Raw genomic sequence first — 21,831 nt, 5'->3', positions numbered from 1 at the left:
TTGACCTTTGGGACAAAGGTGGGATCAAGTCAAAGGACCATGCGGTCTGAGTGAAAGGTACACAAGTCGGAACGGATGGAAAGGGATGCCAATTCTGAGACCTGTCGTGCAGATGTGATAGCCACCAGAAAGGTTGTTTTCAATGTGAGGTGATGCAGGGAGACCGATCTGAGAGGCTCGAAGGGTGGTCCAGTGAAAAAGTCAAGGACTTTGGTTAGATCCCACGAGGGGAAGCGGTGAATGACAGGAGGGCAGAGATTAGACACGCCTTTAATGAAGTGGCATACATGAGGGTGTAAGGAGAGAGGCTCATCCTGGTGAAGAGAGAGAACCGAAGAGAGAGCCGACACCTGCCTCCGTAAGGTGTTAGGCGCAAGTCCTTTATCTAGTCCCTGTTGCAGGAACTCCAAAACCTGGGGAACCAAGGCCTCCAGGGGCGAAACCTTTCTAGAAAGGCACCATGTGCTGAACGTCTGCCACGTTGATTCGTAGATCCTGTTAGTGGCCGGGCGTCAAGAAGCCTGAATAGTTTGAATTACAGTCTCATAAAGGTTTGCCGCCCTCAAGACCTCCTGCTTAGCCTCCATGCAGTTAGGCGGAGCCAAGATAGGTCGAGATGGTGGATGGCTCTCTGGTGAAGAAGGGACGGTATCAGGAGAAGATGCCACTCTGGGCCCACTGAGAGGTTGACTAGGTCCGCGAACCATGGACCGTGCGGCCAATGGAGGGCGAGTAGAATGAGCTCGGCCTCTTCTTCTATCATTTTCTGAATGACCCTCTGTATCAGGGGGAAGGGAGGGAAGGCATACAGGAGTCCGTGGGGCCACCTGCACCTTAAGGCGTCTGTCCCTTCCATGCCTGGTGTCGTGTAGCGAGACAGGTACCTGGGCTGTTGGATGCTGTTGTGAAGAGATCTAGCACCGGGGTCCCGTACCTGTCGACAGCTGTTTGAAGATGCAACGGTTGAGGGTCCACTCCGCAGAATCGATTGTTGTGTGGCTTCTCCAGCCTCGAAAAAGCCCTGATGAGCCTCTCCAAGGGACAATGGAGAAGCAAGAGACCATCTTCCCCAGCAGTTGAGACAGCTGGAGAAGAGGTGCCTGCTGTCTCCTCCGTAACTCAAAGGCTAAATCCCTGAGGCTGATCTGTCATTCCCGAGGCAGGAAGACCTTCCCCTGAGCGGAGTCGATGAGGGCTCCCAAGTGCACTAGATGAGAGGTGGGAACAAGGTGGCTCTTCTCCTGATTGATGGAGAATCCCACCTGCTGAAGTACCTGCAAGGTGTCCTGAAGATCCCGCAGTGCCTGGTTGCGTGACCTGGACAACAGGAGGATGTCGTCCAGGTAGCAAAAGATCTGAATGGGTCTGGCACATAAGTGGGCTGCTACGACTGACAGGAGCTTGTTGAAGACCCTTGGGGCTGATGATAGCCCGAAGGGGAAGGCCCGATACTGATAGTGATGGCCCGCATAGACAAATCGGAGGAACCGTCTGTGTTGTTTGTGAATGGGTACGTGGAGGTAAGCCTCTGTGAGGTCCACTGATGTGAGGAGATCGTGTTTGTGCACACTCTCTAGGATTGACAGGAGAGATTGCATTTTGAACCTCCTGTACCTGAAGAATTGATTTAAGAATTTGAGATCGAGGATCGCTCTCCAGCCCCCCGAAGACTTCGGCACGATAAAGAGATGAGAGTAGAACCCCCGTCCCACCTGGCCTGGAGGCACAGGTTGAATGGCCCAAATGAGGAGCAGATGATGGATGGCCTGCTCTACTAGGAGCTTCTTTTGAGGGTCCCTGGATATGGGTCCCTGGACAAAGTGGTTGGAGGGCTGGAGCGCAAGTCCAAGAGAAGGCCAAATCTGATCGTGGACCTGACCCACGCGTCGTTGGTGATGTCGTCCCAACGATCTGTGAAGGTCGACAGACGTCCCCCTATGGGGAGATCCTCCAGGCAGTCACTTCTGCCTCTTGTAGGATCGGTTGGTATTGTCCCTGAATGACTTTCTGAGCTGGAATCTCTGGCTGTTTCTGCCTGACCTGTTGGAAAAGGAAGGGCCCTGTCTGAGGGAGCCTGACGTTGCGGACGGGATCTGGAGGAACCCCGTCCTGACCCTGAAAGGGCTGCCTGTGATAAAAGGATTGACTGCGGCCCTCTTGTTTCTTAGTGGCCGGCTGCAAGACCTTCCGCTTATCCTTGGAGTCTACCAATAGAGGATCCAATGGGGCCCAAAAGAGAAGGGATGAAGAATAAGGAGAGGAGGCTAGCCTCCACTTGGCATGGGCTTCCGTCTGCCACTGTTTTAGCCAAAACAGGCAACGGGTGGAAATGGAGGATGCTATGGCCTTGGACGCAAAATGGGCCGCATCCAAGGAAGCATCTGCAGTGTATTCTAGGGCCGCCTTCATTTTGTTGAGATCCCTACGAGCCCTAGAATCCCTCACCGGAAGCCTCGCCTGGAGTTGCCTTAGCCATAAGAGAGCAGAGCAACTAAAGAACGAAGCAGAGGCATATTTAGTCATGTTCGATGGATAACCAATGATTTTAGTTCTAATTGTAAAAACTGATGCACAAAAACCTGTAACCAAACGACATGCTTGACGAAATTGAGGAAAGTTTTTTGTATGTGTTGTTTTGTTTTTGTTTGTCTTAAAAAAAATTTTTTAAAGAATGAAGTAGAGGTACCCGCCCTAATGGCCGAAGCCGAGGCCTGGTGACTCTTGACCAGAATTTGTTCTATTCTCTTGTCTTCGGGGTGAAGAGCCTCCTCAGGAGCTGCTGAGGCTGCGTTAGGAGAAGAAAGGCCAATTATAGGTAAGTCAATAGAAGGTACCTCTAAAGCCTTGGTGAGTTCTGGTCCCACGTTATACAGGCTCTTGTCCAAGGTATTGGGGAGGGGACCTGTACCTGGTGATGCCCATTCGTTCTGGACCACATCTATGAAGAGTCTGGGAGATGGAATCACCTTCTTTTCCACCTTAGGCTGGATGAAGAGGGGGTCAGTAGTGTCCGCCTTGTCCGCTTCTGTTCCTTGAGGTGCTTTAGTAGAAGGGATGCCAGCGATTCTCTTGGCCTTAAAGAGGAGAGCGCGAAAGACAGCAGGTTTGAACAAACCAACAAATGCAGGTGGGTCAGGGGGAAGACTCTCGTCTTCCGAGAGATCTGAATCTCTTGCCGGACATTCCTCTTCGCCAAAAAGTGAAGGGTGACTGATGTGCCAGAGAGCTCATGCGATGAAAAAGCCGAGAGATCACCATCCCTGCATCTGGAACCAGAGGAAGAAGCAGACCTGCATGGAGTAGAATGGTTAGAAGACCTATGTTTAAGGGCAGCTGCTACGCCACATTCAATGGTCTCAGATATCATGTCCGCCATACCAGGTGAGTAAGAGTGGCGGGGAGGAGGGGAAATTTCCTCCTGGTAGAGGGGCTCCTGATCCGGAGTGATGCTCCTGCCACCCTCAGATTCATCCCCACTGTAGGCGAGATCGCCTGAGCACCTGGCATCCTCAGGTTGAATGATGGATGCAGCAGGGGAGAGGTCATGCTCCAAATCAGAGGATAGGTCAGGGGGAGGACTAGGCTGAGAAGGCCTCTGGGCCTGAAATGGATGGGATTCAGTGTGATTAGTCTTGGCCTTGGCCTTGCTGGGAGGAACCTGGGTGGCACTGTCCTTTGCCTGTGGCTTGGCTACACCGCTATGGGACTCCCTGGGAGCCTTGGGAGACGGCTCCATGAGGATGCTTCTGGGGCAGGCCTGCATTTGTGGGTCCCAGAAGAAGGGGTCTCGTTAGTGGGTAGAGGCACTTGTGGCTCAGGGGCAGGAGATGAAGCCATGGTTTGTACTCACAACTCCTTGAAGTGCCCAAAATGGCCACCGGAGATCTTCACGCCAAAACAAAATGGCCGCTGAGGTTACAGAGTCTACGGGCCGGCTGCCATGAGGTAGCCGAGGCTGCAGAACAAGGGAGGATGTCGAAGGCCCTGCAGAGAGGTTGCGGAGATCGAAGGGAGCAGCAGCAGCGATCCGGTGAAGCGGCGGCCTTTCCGTCGCCGGTGGTGGCTAGGCGGCTTTTTTTGCGGCTGCTGGTGACTTTTGGCAGCTGCTCACAGCTTTGGCAGCGCTTGGAAGTGGCTGTGGGCTTGGCGGCACGAGGAGAAAGGCCCGGAGGCCAGCAGAGGCAGCAGCGCTGAGCGGAGCCTCCAATGGCCGTTGCTGAGAGGCGCTGCTTGCAGGAGAGCCTTTGAATTGCCGGTAAGCTCAGGAGGCAGAAGCCTCGAAAAAGCCCTGATGAGCCTCTCCAAGAAGCCCAGGGGCTAAATGAGAGACTTAGCTCTGAGGAGCTATCCACTGATTCCTTCCAATTTGGATGTAATTTAGGTGAAATTTAGAAAAATATCCAATTAAAGGTAATTATAATATCTACTAAAGTTGAGGAGAAAGCTGTTAGCACAGCCAGTTCAAATCGAACTGAGTCTAAAAAAGCGGGAGGACACTCCTCTGAGGCGATATTATCACTTTGGTAGACTCAGTTCTATTGGTTACTGACTGAGTTAACCCATGCATGACTGCTGTCTCCATCAACGTCGGAGAATTGAATTTCTGTCCATTCATCTTCACTTCTTAAAAATCTTTCAACTGGCTGTATACTGTTTGTTCTTGTCCTTTTTTCAGGTTAAGCACAAAGACTTGATTATTATGGAACCCCCCTTAAATTCCCCTGCTGAACTCCCCAAATAAATCCACTAGTTCTCTCTATTTATTCACTCAGTTTCTCTGTAAGGAATCTGCTCTTTGCTGAAATGAAATCTTAGAAGATATAAAAATATGCTCCTTTGAAACAAGATGCTTACTTGTGAAGAATGTTACATTAGACCATTTCTCTTTGATACAAAGTATTTAAATATTAATACCATTTAATATCTTAACAGAAATACAAAACTCATATATGCAGATATTGTAACTTGTTCTGCTCATTATCCAGAGGAAACAAGAACATTTTTTTTTAAAAGCATAAAAGTTACTGACCTTTTGTAAATGCACAGCACAAACCCGGATTGCAGTCATGTTGATTTTCACAAATTGTTCCATTTTCTCCTTTTGAGACCGCTTGCATGCACTCACCCCATACACAGAGCTGTTGCCCACAACACTCTACATCCCGAGAACAGTGCTAAAAATAAATAAATAAGAAAACATCTACAGGAAAACTTATTGGAAGCATTCTGATCTGATCTAATACTCAGATCTATAGTGATTATTTGGAAAAACAGAACTCTGTATCTTGAGCACTGTCTAGTACAGTGGTTCTCAACCTGTGGGTCGGGACCCCTTTGGGGGGGTGTCGAATGACCCTTTCACAGGGGTCGCCTAAGACCATCAGAAAACACATATTTTCAATGGTCTTAGGAACCGAGACACCAATTTTATGGTTGGGGGTCACCACAACATGAGGAACTGTATTAAAGGATCACGGCATTGGGAAGGTTGAGAACCACTGGTCAAGTATGACATAGCCTGCTTTTTTTTCTCCTGACCAAAAATAAATAAATAAATGAAATTTATAGGCAAACAAATGTAACAGCAATGCATGTCAAATCTCAAAAAAGTCTGGAAATTTTAAAAGTGTCTGTAATTTTATTTTTTTAGGACAGAATATGATGAAATTTGCAGTGACGCAATGTGAGTACAGTGAAACAGGCAAAATATTCAAGCCGTCATCTGACAGTCTGTTTGTGGAAAAGAGAAAACATGTTCATAAAATTATACCCAAAGAATTATACTCCAATGAAGCAAGGTAATATACTATTTTAATTGCTAAATTGATTTAAACATTCACTATAGTATGAGATAGCTGTGCAAAATGGAAAGCACGCTATTTTTTGAGGAATTTCAAGCAAACCAGAATAAAGAGGTGTATTTGTGAGAGGAAATATTGAGTTTTCCCTTTTAGATCCTAGGCTATCTACTCTGACATTAAATATCTTCTAAAATATTTTTCAAACTATTTCAGTGCAATTTGAACGATCTGTTCTTAAATAAGACTAACAATATTTTCATGAGTCATATTCCAAGGTAATAATCATTTTAGGCCAACGAAAATTTTAAAAAGGACTTGTTGAATTTTTCAAACCCTAATCTACTTTGATACAATTGTATCAAAATACAAAGATTCTAGTTAGAAAAAAAAATTAGAACGTGGTCTGTCTGTATATGAAAGTAATTAAAGTTCCTATAGACTCTTGAATGTCACTAGCTAAGTCTCCAATCAGTTTAAACCAGAATAAATAATACTTCTCCATACGTCCTATAGAAGCTTCTCTTTATCTTACAAGAACCCAATGTATTAAATTACATTAAAACAGACTGATTAAATACACCCTATAGCATGCTTTCCCAATCTGGATCTTCTGTAGATGCATGGATTTCCACTATAAAAATCTTCTAGCCAGCATAGCCATTGCTGATTATTTTATAAGACTATATACGCCTGGATGGCATCAAAATTTGGTGTTTGATCTAGAATAGCAGTTCTCAAATTGTGGTATAGGGAAACCATTTCATGAAAACCACAAAGTCAAATAAATAAATAAAATATTTTAAAATTTCTCATTTTTAATAGAAAAATTATTGTTAAATATAATCCACATAAACCAAAGCTCTTTGGGGTCTCCAATCATTTTTAATAATATAAAGAGGGCCTGTAGCCAAAATATTTGAGAACCACTGATCTAGCAGGTTTTTTTGACATATGTTACAGAAATGGGTAATAAAGTGCAAGTATTCAGAAGCCCTTTTTTCCATGCTTTTCCAACTTTAGAAACTATCTGCTTTGCGGATAAAATCATCAGGTCTTTCAGATGAGACATCATATGTAGGCATCATGATGCAACAAACATCTTTTAACAATTTAACCCTAACGTATCAACTTATAGATAGAAAAAGAAAGTGGATAAAGATGAAATGCTCACTGCGTGTTGAGGTTTGCAAATGTGACAGTTGTACTCCAGATCAGAGAATGCACAGTATTTTCCAATTTCACAATCTTCGTCTATAATGCATTCCTGAGAAGAAGAGTAACAAGTCTTCAGTAAAAGGGAAAGTGTGGGTTATTCAGTAAAACTGCATGCAACCAAAGGTCCATTTTTGCTCCCAAAGCACCTAGGATAGCAATGTCACAATATTGTGTTATATAAAAACAGTAATAAAACAAACCTGATGTCCCAAAATGAATTTATTTTTATTTTATTTATAAAATTTATGGGCTGCCCATCTTACCATAGGGTAACTCTAGGCGGCTTGCAATTACATCTTTGTTAAAACATAAAATGTTAAAATCAAACCTTACAGCCAAAGACATGTGGGGAAAGTGGAGATGGAAGGGAGGAGGTGGGACTCTGTTAATAGTCAATCAATCACCTCCAGCATGCCTCTCCTTCGTCTGCACAAGTGGTACATATACAGAGTAATATATACAGAGTTCCATCAGCCCAACTGGTCCTAATGTTGCAAAAGTGCTTCAGACTATCTCTTTGATGGGTTTTCTCCAAATTAAATGCTCCAGACTACAGACTAAATACATAGAAATCACACAACATTTCTTCCAATACGAAAACAAGAAAAACTGGTCTGTGTATATGGCTCTCCCTGACTGATTGCCTAACACTGTACTGGACTAATTTATTTAATCATACACAATCAAACATTCCAACAACACAAAGGAGCCTAATAATTCGTGCTACTTTTTTCAAAGCAGATATCAAATAAGTAAAAAATACAGGTATCCTAACAACTGGTCGAAGATCTACAGACAGATCTTTAAAAAGCTACTTACAACCCATCCTCGAAGTTATGACTGCTGGCCCCAACTGCAGTCACGTGAATGCATTTCGGGCACCAAGCAACTGACTCATATTTACGGTGACCTGTGGTTACATAACTACAATTTGCAATGCCAAAAATGCCCATTCCGAAAATTGATTTAACGACCATGTGATTTACATAAAATGTGTGAAGGCTTGCTTTATGACCATCTTAAAACTGGTCGTAGAATCAAGTCCAATCAGAAGATGTCTCAACTTATTATTGCAACAACTTAGACCAAAATCCCAGGTTCCACTTTGGTCATATGTTAAGAATTATCTGCAGAGTTAATTTGCACTCTGTGTAAATTACTGAGTTACTGTGAAATATAGGACATACATTTCACCGTAACTCATTGTACTGAAGGAAAACAAGTTTCCTCTAGCACTGAAGAATACAAAATTACATTTAGTGATTAAACTTCCAAATTATGCCAAACAAATGAAACAATTTATAGAGTAGAATAGAGCTGGAAGGGACCTTGGAGGTCCTCTAGTCCAACCCCCTGCTTAAGATGGAGACCCTATACCATTTCAGACAAGTACATATACAGTATCTTCTTTAAAACCTTAAAATTGTTCTGCGTCATATTTAAATTTGACCAAGAATTTCATGGAGAAATCAAAATTATTAATTCAAAGTTATGGATGTATTGTTGCACCTATTGAACCAATGACTAAATTCTCAGGACAAACAAAGGAAATAATAGATTTGGCAGACCCAAGGTGTCTTAGATTTATTAAATAAAGAGTGGGGCCGCTCCACCCAACTCCTGCATCCTAACTATGAACATACTCAGTCAGGCTGTGCAAATAAGTTTCCATTTGGCAATCCCTGTGACAAAGTGGTGATATCAGAACTGACTCTCCTCCTCCCCCACAGTTCTGGACTGAACAAGGCTTTACCCTACTGAACAGTGGCTCCCTTGTGCAGACTTTTGGCTCTCCTTTTAAACGTTTAGTCCTGTTACTATTAGCCTTACTTAGGCATGTTTGAGTATCTATGGCAGGGGTGTCCAAACTTGGGAACTTTAAGACTTGTGGACTTCAACTCCAAGAATTCCCCAGCCAGCATGGCTGGCTGGGGAATTCTGGGAGTTGAAGTCCACAAGTCTTAAAGTTCCCAAGTTTGGACACCCCTGATCTATGGCTTTCCTAGCAATGCTGCCGCAAAGTAATGCTTACTTCCAAATGTCCTCCTCCCATAAAGTCTGATTTATATTCCTGATGCACTCAATTCTATGGCCAACATTCATGCTGTCAGTCTCAATAGCAATCTCTCTTCAGACAGGAGAAAAGCAATCACGTCAGTTTTAATTCTTTGCAGCAGTTCCTTCTTGACCAAAAGTCTCCTGCTGCTAGCTGTTAAGTTTTCCACTCATTCTGCTTGACCCATCTGAAGACTAAATATTTTAGGTCTTCGCAGTAACTTTAAAGTGTTTTTCCTTGCCTTTCCTTCTCTGATTTATTTTTTTTAGGCACTGTCTGGAATATTTGGAAATATGCTGTGTTTCATTTAAGAATCAAACGTACTTTAGCCGCAGGATCTTTTTTAAAAAGAGGTTGGGTTTCATCAAGTCCCCATGGAGAAATCTATGAATTATGTAATGAGCATAAAAATAGTCTTAGCGCAAACCTGTTGCAAAACGTATTAAGAACTCCATATACGGGTAAAAGTCAAATGTGTTCACTAAAAGAAACAAACGTAAAAGACACCCTAAATATCAAACTTACCTCCTCAAGACAACATCCACAAAAAAGATTTACCACAGCCTTCTTCTAAAAGGTTTTTAGAACTTCCCAGAGTGGCTAACCCACTAAAATCCTTGGCATCCTTCACCCAATGCTAACCAGGGCTGATTCCTACTTAGCTTCTAAGCTCATCTGAGCTCAAGTAGAAGTTGCCACCTGCTGAGGCAGTGTAATTGCTACTAATGAACAAACTATGAGTGCAATTATTGTGGCTTGATCCTGGCTGGATGGATGAAAGGAAGAACGAAGCAAACCTGCTAGTCACACTTTAGAAACCAATAAAAACGGTTCTGCTCTCCTTCTATCAACTGTGCTCAATTCAATGCAGTTCCATAAGTGAGATACAACTATATTAGTGATTGTCATCCAGTTGTGAGTTATCCCTTTCAGAAAAGGAAAGAAATGAAAATGAAGGCTTAAAAAAAAAAAGAATTGTCCTGGATGTTTTAGCTTCTGTTTACAATTATGGAGTTGACTTTTTAAATCCTTGCAATGCAACATTCTTTAAAATATAGATCATGAAGAATATTTCTATATTTTATGACTTTCCTTTTTGTTCAACTGCTGGGCTGCATAAACATGTTGCTCGTTCTGCTGATTATATCAATAGCAGCATGTCACAGAATCCAGGTATGGAGATTGCCTCTTTGAATAAATAAATAAAAATTCTCTTTCCTGTAAAGGTACATCAAAAAGTTGTGTCTGATTAGCTTGCCTGAGTTAGTAACAATGAAGTCAAATGTGGAGTTGTTAACAAAATGATTTACCATTAAATCAATAAAAACAGAGTTCTGATTTCCTTTCTCTAAAGCATTAAATTGTGTTTTAGCAAAGTCAAAAAGTTGGCCCTTCCTTCAGTATAGCTTAAACGTCAAAAAAGAGGCTTCCAACTTATTTCCTAGGTCAGAAGAAAGGGTTAGGGAACAAAGGACACCTTCCTTACAAACATGAAGATTTGTAAGAGAACCTCATAGTAGATAAGTTCTTTACTGACAAATCCTAAGTGTCTGGTCTAGCCTAACTCAAAACATATTTCTTTCAAATCAACATACCAGTTCTTTCTGCTTAGAAGCACAATATGCCCAGAAGTCATTGAAAGTGTAAGCACAAATAGAATCATTTAGTCTCGGAGAAGATACAGGTAAATTGAACTGCTCTATGAGACAAATATGACAGTATTTGCAGGCAATAAATAGCAGGTCCTGTAATCAATAAGAATTTGGGGCCCTCCAGAGGTATCCCTCAATGGACATAAAATGGAAACCATATGACTACAAATTTAATACCAGACCATATTTATAACAGCTGATCTAAAACCTTTAACTTTTTTTTCTATACATGCATTACCCATGCAACCCTGTTATTATGATTTACATGTTTTCCTTTGTAAAACCTCATTACTACATTCCAGAACTCAACACAAAAAATCAAAGTATGGTATCATAGGGGAAATTACATTGAGAAATAGTTCTTGCTTTTATTGAGAATTGCTAAAGGAAAATTAAGATGCATCTTTACAAAAGAGGCGGGGCAGAAATGTGAAAAAAGTACTTTATTATTAGTAATAGCCATATTATTAATTTCTTTTCATATCATAAAATGGAGAATGAAACCATTATTAGAAGAGAGAGAAAATACAAACAAGAGCAAACACTTTCTCAGTATTTTTAGTGGGAAAAATAAGTAACAAATGTTGAAAAAAGTTACTGAGATTTTGATTCAACAATGTTTGGAAATCACTTGAGCATAGTATTCTAATCCAAAGCTTTGTATTTTAATTAATCACCATGTGACATCCACAAATAATATAAACTTTTCTTTTAGAGAAGAACAGGATGTAATATAGCACACTGCATTCAGTCAGCATAATACTCTTTTCAAATTCCTCTCTAAGCTCTTCCTATGTAATTTGGAAAATATGAGGACAAAAATAAGTAACAGTGCAAAATGAAATCATATAAAAAAGATTAACTCTGACATACAAGAGGGGCAGGCAAAGGTATTCTAAACATAACTAAGAATTAAGCCTAATTTACGAAATAGGGATTATGTTTATATAAAAATGTATAACAGAACAGACTACTTGTAACTGTATGGTACAAAAAAAAACCCACAGAGAAAAGAAGTAGAATGTTATTTAACCCTTTTAATGTACACCTTTGTCATATTGAAAGTACTTTAGAAAGTACATTCGAGTTTGGTAATGAAAGCAAACAGGCAGGCAAGGATGACATTTGTATCATGATGTCATCGGAGAAATGACATAACTTGTAAACTGCTGTCACACATTAAAAACAAATGATATAACTGGGCCACTTCCATAACGACAGTAACACTAGCTACCAATGTGATAACACTGTGGCTTACAATGTCAGAATCCCTTTATTTCATTACCAGGTTTACAGTAATCAGAGGCTGATGGAGTCTTTGGTACTATCTGAATTTGGTTGTTTTCTTGCAAACATGGTAACATCTTCAATGCTAGAAGGGAATGGAATTTGTTCTTTGTTTGTTTACAGTAGTTTAAATACTAATTAGCAGTCAGAAGACAGGATGAAATCTCTTTACTTTCACAACATATGGACAGATTTAACCTTAGTTCAACTGGGAAACTGTGAGCATCTTAGATCAAGTTAACCCTCCAACCCCCCCAACCCCCCAAAAAATGATAAGGAAAGGAAGTTTATCACTGAGGTGCATCATTCAAAAGAGACAATAAAAAAAGCTAAAAAGAGAACAAAAAGACCTGAACTTTCCCTTTCCATCAATCAGCATCCAGTAAAGAGGGATTAACAACAGACAAACAATCAAACCATAAACAATACCCTAATCAAGGAATTACCAACTGAGATACACAATCAAGCAGTAAACAACAACCTAACCAAGGAACTACCAAGGAGAAAACAACACCCCCACCAACACTGTCAAAGACAAACTACTGTACATAGTCAGAGAGTCAACACCACTCTCTTCTAAGCACTGAAGATGTTTGAGAAATGAAACATCTGCAAATAACACAGCTAAGCTTAGGCAGCATTATGGACTCCACTGTTCAATCATGAGCTACCTATTTTCTCCTCTAGTGACAGTCAAAGGATGGTACAATCAGCTGTAATAATTTCTTCCATGGCAAGAATTCTGGCTTTTTTTTATTTCCGCTCCATCCATCTTAATTACATTAAATCAAATATGCATCTTTCTAAAAAAAAAAAACTACGAAAGTATGGTTGCAATTTGCTGGTTTTAGTTTCTATTGCTTCTATTTCAGCACTGATTTGTTAACTACTTTGAGAGCATATTACAGCAGGCTTTTTTGTTAAAGTGAAAGCAGTAAGTGACAAAACATTTTAGTGTGATAGCTCTAATTTTGCTGGACTACAGCAGCTGCAGTTTTCAAAATGGTTTATACCTGCAGATTTGTATTCAGGTTTGAGGTAAACAGTAAGCAATAATTGCATGGAAACTTAATGCTTTTTCACCTCAGTTTTAATACCATAAATAAGGTAATAATTCAATATACCACTAATGTACACTAATAATTTATTGGTGGATATTTACCCATTTATTTGAAAGAAAGATGGGCTTGAATTAAAGATGAATCTCCCCAAGAAAGGCAGATTAGACTGAAAAAATCTCATAAAATCTAGTACAATTTTCCTATTTTAAATTATTTTAAGAAAAAAATAGCACCTCTCAAGTAAATTAAAGTCTACGGTACATATAATTTAGCTTCTTGGGGGAAGTCACTCAAATTATTTCATGAAAACTAATTCTAATAACTTTTCTGGTGACTGATCTTCTCACATGTAATGAAATAGTTCATTTTTAATAGGCCTTATAAAATCTATTTTTGAAAATGATAAACAGGGAGCAGATGTCCAATTCACCAATTTTATCAGTATATGCAGAAACATAAGATACAACACAGGTTTGTGAAACTCAAAGATAGTTGTCTAAACAATTGTTCTAATTGACACTGAAAGCAAATAAATTCAAGGGAATTCCAAATAAAAAACAGCATGATTAAATCTATATAAAAACCTGTAAATGAAAGCTACACAAGTTACAGATTTAAGGATGTGTGTTTTTTCTACAATGTTTTCTCTGCTTATCACGGAACACAAAGAAAAGCTTACTGGTTATTTTGTAATCAGAAGGAGTACAAATCTAATTTTGGATCAAGTTTATGTGTTGTATTAAGTTATTACATTAATATAACTTCATATTGATTTAAGCAATACTAATGTTTGCACTAGGATTTCTTACCTTTACTATCGGAAATTACATATCAAAGCCACAAGCAAGCTAAAAACAATATTAATTACATTGCAATCTTCCCTCCAAGTATCTTCAGTCTGCAACACCAAACATCCTAATAATTTAGAGAATTTAGTGATAATTACTTTAAAGCACATGACAGTATGCCTGGCATGTATGCATGACAAGTGACAAATTACAGTCACCAGAGTAGCCCATAAATATGAAATATGCATATTATAATGGACTGTCAAACAATCCTATGTTTTAGTCATGCCATATAGGTTTTGACAACTTTTACTCATTTATTGATATGCTGTTTTTTCAAAACAAGAATTACTTACATGATTTCTCTTTCTGTCTTCTTGTATCGATGTAATAATAGTCTCAGAATAGCTAGTAGATCCAGTTTTGTTATCTGTTACCTAAGAGAGCAAAACAGGTACACAGTAAAGCAATGATTTTAATCAATTTAAATAATGTTTGTTTTTTTTAGCTGTATGAAAGGAAATATCACTTTATTATTATTGTGAAACAAGCAGTTCTGAATTGTGACATGAATCTGGTGGAATTTGGCTTTGAGGGAGGGGATGGGATTTGACCTTCATATCTCACAGAACCCCATCCAGTTTACCTAGATACAATATTATATATAAAAAATCTGAAGGATACATGTTAATGAAGTTACAGACATAACTACTATTTGAAAAGAAAGAAAGAAAGAAAGAAAGAAAGAAAGAAAGAAAGAAAGAAAGAAAGAAAGAAAAAAAGAGAGAGAGAGAGAGAGAGAGAGAGAAAGGGAGAGAGGGAGGGAGAGAGACAGAGAGACAGAGAGAATGAATGAATCTGTGGCAATCCAAGACTGTTTTATTTGTTTAATATGGTTGAAAATGGGTTAATAGTACCCTGCAGATTTGCTGCTTAATGCTGGTCAACCCTTAAAGGTGGTGGCCTGATTCAATTGGAGAGGCTTTTTTAGAGCAGTTTGCAGAATCTATGCAATATATCTAATCTATATTTCTAGAGGAAAATGGCCAAGGTTTAGCTGTGCAACGTTATGCTGTTTTTTGTTTTTTTTAAAAAAAGACGGAATCAGTACATTAAGCCTCTGAGGAAAAACATTTAATAATTTGTCAAAATACTGCCAATATCCTCACTACAGTTATTAAACATTTCTCCTACAGCCTTTGGAACCATGGCAGCAAGTAAGAAGTATGCAGCCAGTTAAAAAATGTTGTCTACAATTGTTTTAAAATAGTTTCCAGAGATCTCAATAGAAACTAGAGGGCCAAGTCACAAAATTTGATTAGGGTTATGCAATAGTTTAAATTTGAAGGCCAAAGGGTGCTTCATAGCATATGATATAATAAGACTTCAAACTCTGCAACTTCTTAAACCAAATTTATCTTTAAAAAGCTACAATTGAGTACATTGTGAATTTTATACTACCTGTATATCTAGTGAACACTAAGTTGAAGAAAATCAGTGAAGATTACAGGAAATATGCACATATAAAAATGCATAAAATGAAAACATTCACCTTATCAATTTCTTGATGTCTATGTATCGTTTTATTTCCAACTTTTGTATCTGTGTATGATTCATTATGGTAATTGGCAGGAAGCTTCTGAAATTCAATTCCCATTATCTTCTTAGAGCCTTCTTCCTCTGCTTCCATCTAGAAATATTATGATTATTTCCAGATACTCAGCTTAGAACAAGTGACTGACTTCATTATTCATGCAGTTATTAAATTTATAGAGCAATATACATATGGACCAAGTTCATTCAAAACTTTACTATTTGTGGTATTGTCTGTCTTGTCTGAAACTGCAGAATATTTATTTTTCAATGCAGAGAGGTTTGTTATGCAGTTTTGGTGTCAGAGGATATGGAAAATCCTTTTGAAGGTGAAAGGTGGTATTTTTGGAAAGGAAGAATAAGTTGGCAGCAATAGCAAATTTCAAACCAGGAACAATTTTCTCTTATGATTCTATTCCTAATTATTTTCTTTGGATACTACAATTCTTCCTCCACTACTCTGTCTATGCTATACTCATGGTAATTACCTGATTAAACTTCAATTTCCTGATGCTATATTGCCAATTTAGTAAAATCATGTAGCTATGTTATCCTTATGAATATGAATAGATATAATCAAAAGTTGCTCTCCAGCCTTTATTCCAGAAATTAATATGTGTCTGGATTATAAACAAAAACATTATTTCATGTAGATATTTGGGGTAAACTCAAAAATATGAAATACAGATTTACATTATTACTTCAATAATGATTGTGATAAAACTAAAAATACTGCAATTTATACTTTTCATCACAGGAGAAAAGCACATTCGACATGGAGTTAAATAAAATGTAAAGGAAAAAATATTAAGAAACAGGAACAGTCTAGAACAGGGGTGTCAAACTCGTGTCATCACATCATCACGTGACACATCATGACTTTTTCCCCTTCACTAAAATGAGGGTGGGCATGGTCAGCGTGTAACACATCTGTCCCGCAAGCTTGACACCCCGGTCTAGAATATGTTACTTTGACAAATGATTACAAAGGCTTTTACAATCACACCTATCTTCTTGTCTTCACTGTTATCTTATTCAATCTTTGAAAAGGAACAGCTGGCAATAATTCTTTATTTGATCTCTAGGATAAAATAGTCCACACCTTGTCCTAACCCAAAAGAGCAAATGCATATATTGTGTTTGCCTTTAGCAAATATACAACCAGCCAATCAAGAAAAAAAATGCTGCTTAAAGATATTCAGATGTAACTGTTCTTCCTCGGGGGGGGGGGGGGGGGAAATTTGCTTATTTTGAGCTATCTGAGGCAGGGACACAACCAGATTGGTAAACTAAGGAGTTTACTATCCATCTTTAATCTATTACCAAGCACTCATCTATAAAGCCCTTCATGGCTTGGCTTCTAAGTATGTCCATGACCATCTCCTGTAAGGAGAACTGGCACATCCTATCTGCTCATATCTCCTTTCAAGAGATTGGAAAATTTGTGTTTTTTTTTTTTCACTGTGAACTAACCTATTTGCAGGAGTCATTTTGAAATTTTGCAAATAAATAAATTACTACAATTTTTAATTCTCACTATACTCAAAACTAAAGATTTACAATTTAACCAATCACAGTGGAATAGAATTCTTAGGAAGGGAAAACAAGATTGTCATAAAATTGGGGATCAATCTGAATACACACTCCAGGCCAGTTGAGCTTATTGGCAGCATAGATCATTCTGCCAAATACCAGTCAAGCTCTATAAGTAAGAGAACTGTCTCATCTTTCCCAAACTGCAGTGCTAATTTTCAATGTTGGGCTTATCCCACAGCACAGCCTTATGACAAGCAATGGGCAAATCATTTTAAGGCTTAGGCAGTCAGTTTTCACTTTCATTTTACAGTAGAGTCAAACAAAAAATAGGCACAAGGCTGAAAACTGTGAGCAAAATTAAGAGTTTGACTTGCACTATTGATTCAGCTACAATACTTGAACATTGCTTGGTCTATAAGAATCAAAACATGAGATTATGCACTGACACAAAACTGTAAGCCCAGTTCATGTGAACAGGACCAGCATAATAATTAATTAGCAGTATAATTTCCAGAAGTTAAAATAAAACCATTATGTTCCAATGCTTAGTGAGAGTGTCTGTATCAATACAATGAGATCCTCTTTATTGTAAGTCTATCCTGTTGCTGCTTATCATAAGACAGAATGGAAGGTGGGAGAAGATCAATGCAATTCTAGCTTTCCGCGGCAATTAAAAATTCTCAGCACATCAATGGAAAGGAAGTACATTGATTCCAGTGACATTTGTCTGAGTAGCGCAATGTGCTGGGGACAGAAATCAGAAGCAGAATGACACCAAGACTGGCTGTGTCCCAGAGAAACACAAGAATGTTTATAAACAGGCTATGTTTAAGCTCTCAAATGAAGTGCTGGCACCATCGTGCCTAGACAGGTCTTCTGATAGGAAGCTGTTTTTGCCTCATCCCAGATAAAGCCACTGTTTCCATTTAGAAGTGAGAGGAAACTTAGTCAACAGCACTCGTTGCCCACCAAATCCAAGCCTTGACATTAGACCCAGAGGCCAACTGCAGCCTCAAGTACAACATATTCTTGGAAAATGGAAAATTAGGTAGGAGAGTTAACTGTGAAAGTGCAAAGTACTAGGTCTCAGAACAAAGGAAAGCACAAGTACATTTTTTTTCAGCTTGTCAGGAAAGCAAATTTGAAACAGCTGAATCACTTTCAGCTCTGTAAACAAAAGCTGGGCTATACCAGAATATCAAGAATACTGAAGACAGACTTAACAGCCTTTTTCGTCAGAATAAATGAGTATGTGAGGGGAGAGAAGAGAGAGAGAAGAATAAATCCATGAACAAATTATTCTTTTTTTAAAAAAACTGGTTGATTTTACACAGCAGGGCCTTGTTTTCTCTTGTCTCCATTTCCTTAAAACATGATGCTTTTCAAAATCATGGAAGTATTTTTTTCCCAGGGTGTGGCCAAGGGGAGGGCAGGGAAAAAGAAAATGGATAACAGACACAAATCTGCTTTGAGATTCAGGATCATCAGAACAAATACTTCTTTTTTAGAAGCCGAGACATAAACAGGCAAGGTGATTGGCTGATAGATCATTCAAAATGAAGAATGAACAAACAAACAAACAAACCAGGGAAGAGGAGGGAAGCATGCATCATGACACTCATAAACCAAACAGAAAAGCATGTGTTTCCTACCCAAGTATCATAAATAGTACACATTAGTAGGGATTGACATATCCAAGGCAGATATTCAAGCAAGATCCCCTCTGGCTGATTTCTAGAGAAATAAATAACAGAATAACCGAGTTGGAAGGGACCTTGGAGGTCTTCTAGCCCAACTAGCAGTGTTCCAATATTTGAGGGGCTGCCACAGAGAGGAAGGGGTCAAGCTATTTTCCAAAGCACCTAAAGGCCAGACAAGGAATAAGGGATGAACAAGGGAGAGATTCAACATGGAAATAAGGAGAGATTTTCTGACAGAACAATCAACCAATGGAACAGCTTGCCTTCAGAAGTTGTGGGAGCTTCATCACTGGAAGCTTTCAAGAAGAGACTGGACTGCCATCTGTCATTGTTTTTGACTTTTGACATGTAGAGATCGTATAGACCAGTGATGGCTAACCTTTTTCAGACCGAGTGCCCAAAGCATGCACGTGCGTGCAAATGCATGTGTGCACCCCCAAATGCAATGCACATGCTGCCCTGTGCATGTGCCCCGTCCCTGTGCATGCGTGTCAGAGACCCAAAGACCAGCTGGCTGGCGGGAGGTGTGGGCGTAGGGGCGACAGAGCTGAACTGGGGCGACAGCTCGTGGGCCATCCGGGATGGAGCTCCGTGCCACCTCTGACACATGTGCTATAGGTTCGCCATCGCGGGTATAGACAGATCTTCTCCATGAAGATCCATCCTTAATCTGTTCTTCCAATGGTGCATTCATTGTCCCTGTAATTGAGTTCAGTCACCTTGCTTCTGATCAAGCTCTCATCTCTTTCCCAGCATCAAGTAGGGCATGTTAAATTTTTCAGCTTTCAATTTCCAAACATTAGGGGTGAGCGAAAGTTACGACATGCCTTGGGGGTTGTAAAGATATTTGGGTTACTTTAATATAATTTAGATATGCTTGATAAGTAACTACCATATGTATCATAACTTTTTAACATTTTGTTTGTTTCATTTAGAGCCTTATTTCCTTATTGAAGTTTTTACTCGGTCTACTTATTGTTTTATTATTTCCTCTTTGTCTTTCCTTTTATATGTTTAATATAATATTTTAGCATATACTTCCAGTTATTTTTAATGTATTTGAATTGTTTGGACTTTATTCAAAACCACATCAAGGGATGGGCTGTTTGTTTTAAAACGAAATGTGGTATACAGAAGTTTCAAATAAATAAGAAAATCCAGAAAATCGAGTTGCTCCAGTGGTAACGTATTTTTGAGATTTGTGTATTATGCCACCAAGGAAATGGCTTAATTATTTGGGCTAATTACATAAAATATTGTTGCATAAGAATTAGTGGTGGGCCAGTTGTTGAATTAATACAAAAAATAAAAAGTTTAATTGAATCTTGTGGGTAATGTAGGTTGCTATGAATTTTATAAAAAAGTAACCTCTAAGCCACACTGAAGCCAGCCCTGGGTCTGTTCCAAGCTGTTGCTTCAGTTTATGCCTCAGCTGTTATTTTCTTAGCAGCTAGGCTCCAATAGTTAATTTCGAAAATAGAAGAGTGGGAGGATATGGTACCCTGCTGTTTGGACTAAATACCTTGCAAGCTGTTGCCCAAGTATCTCACTCCAGACAGAATTTTCTTAGCTGGTTAAGAGAAGCTGGCATGAGCACCTGTGAGGAGCAGCTTAAGGACACAATGACACCCCCACTCCCCAGTGCTGATGAATAAAGAGGTCTAGGATGCAGAAGTTTTTTAAAAAGCAAACATTTAAAAAGGCACAGACAGTTAGGCAACAAATAGAAAATACACTATTGCATAAAGTGTCTATTTAATAGGATTTACCTCTTCTAAGAGGGTTTGGTAGGTAGCCTATTTTTCCCAACTTGACTAGAATGAAAAATATAATGCTCCAAATCAAATAATATGAGGTTGGAAACTCACTAGCTTGATGTGCACATTGTGTCAGTTTAGTTTATTTAGAAGCAGATTATATGAAAAAACCACTGTGCTTTGTAAACCAATACAATACAATACAATAGCAGAGTTGGAAGGGACCTTGGAGGTCTTCTAGTCCAACCACCTGCCTAGGCAGGAAACCCTACACCATTTCAGACAAATGGCTATCCAACATCTTCTTAAAGACTTCCAGTGTTGGAGCATCCACAACTTCTGGAGGCAAGCTGTTCCACTGATTAATTGTTCTAACTGTCAGGAAATTTCTCCTCAGTTATAAGCTGCTTCTATCCTTGATTGGTTTCCACCCATTGCTTCTTGTTCTGCCCTCAAGTGCTTTGGAGAATAGTTTGATTCCCTCTTCTTTGTGGCAACCCCTGAGATATTGGAACAATGCTATCATGTCTCCCCTAGTCCTTCTTTCTCTTAAGCTAAACATACCCAGTTCCTGCAACCGTTCTTCATATGCTTTAGTCTCCAGTCCCCTAATCATCTTTGTTGCTTTTCACTGCACTCTTTCTAGAGTCTCCACATATTTTCTACATCGTGGTGACCAAAACTGAATGCAGTATTCCAAGTGTGGTCTTACCAAAGCATTATAAAGTGGTATTAACACTTCACGTGATCTTGATTCTATCCCTCTGTTGATGCAGCCTAGAACTGTGTTGGCCTTTTTGGCAGCTGCTGCACACTGCTGGCTCATATTTAAATGGTTGTTCACTAGGACTCCAAGATGCCTTTCACAATTACTACTGTTGAGCAAGGTACCACCTATACTGTACCTGTGCATTTTGTTTTTCTTGCCTAAATGTAGAACCTTACTCTTTTCACCATTGAATTTCATTTGATTAGATAGTGCCCAATGTTCAAGTTTGTCAAGATCCTTCTGTATCTTAAGCCTATCTTCTGGAGTGTTGGCTATTCCTGCCAGCTTGGTGTCATCTGCAAATTTGATGAGTTCCCCATTTATTCCCTCATCCAAATCATTGATGAAGATGTTGAAGAGTACTGGGTCCAAAACAGAGCCTTGGGGTACTCCACTGCATACCTCCCTCCATGTAGATGCAGTTCCATTGAGGACTACACGTTGAGTGCGGTTGGTCAGCCAGTTACAAATCCATCTGTTGGTGATGCTGTCTAACCCACATTCTTCTACTTTATCTAGTAGTAGGTTATGGTCTACCTTACCAAAGGTAGGTACAACCTACCAAAGATACAACTAGGTTGTATGGCTTTCAGTCCTGCCCATGCATAGTCAATTG

The 21,831-nt window shown here is 39.5% G+C and overlaps 1 protein-coding gene across 3 annotated transcripts in view; it reads right to left on the bottom strand.

The window, feature by feature from the left end:
• DKK3 (dickkopf WNT signaling pathway inhibitor 3) overlaps positions 1-21,831 on the bottom strand; it is a 103,469-nt gene that overhangs the window by 13,304 nt on the left and 68,334 nt on the right. For all 3 annotated transcript variants that reach the window (XM_081936861.1, XM_081936863.1, XM_081936862.1), the window contains 4 exons: positions 15,413-15,550; positions 14,217-14,297; positions 6,973-7,065; positions 5,030-5,174 (listed from right to left, as the gene is read on the bottom strand). In XM_081936861.1, coding sequence (XP_081792987.1) covers positions 5,030-5,174; positions 6,973-7,065; positions 14,217-14,297; positions 15,413-15,550 — 457 coding nt within the window. The remainder of the gene's footprint in view (positions 1-5,029; positions 5,175-6,972; positions 7,066-14,216; positions 14,298-15,412; positions 15,551-21,831) is intronic.

Source organism: Natrix helvetica (genome assembly GCF_964273705.1).
Source record: "Natrix helvetica genome assembly, chromosome: 1".
Lineage (NCBI taxonomy): Eukaryota > Metazoa > Chordata > Lepidosauria > Squamata > Natricidae > Natrix > Natrix helvetica.
Note: the sequence above shows the minus strand (reverse complement) of the source record. Positions and strands in the feature narration are given on the sequence as shown.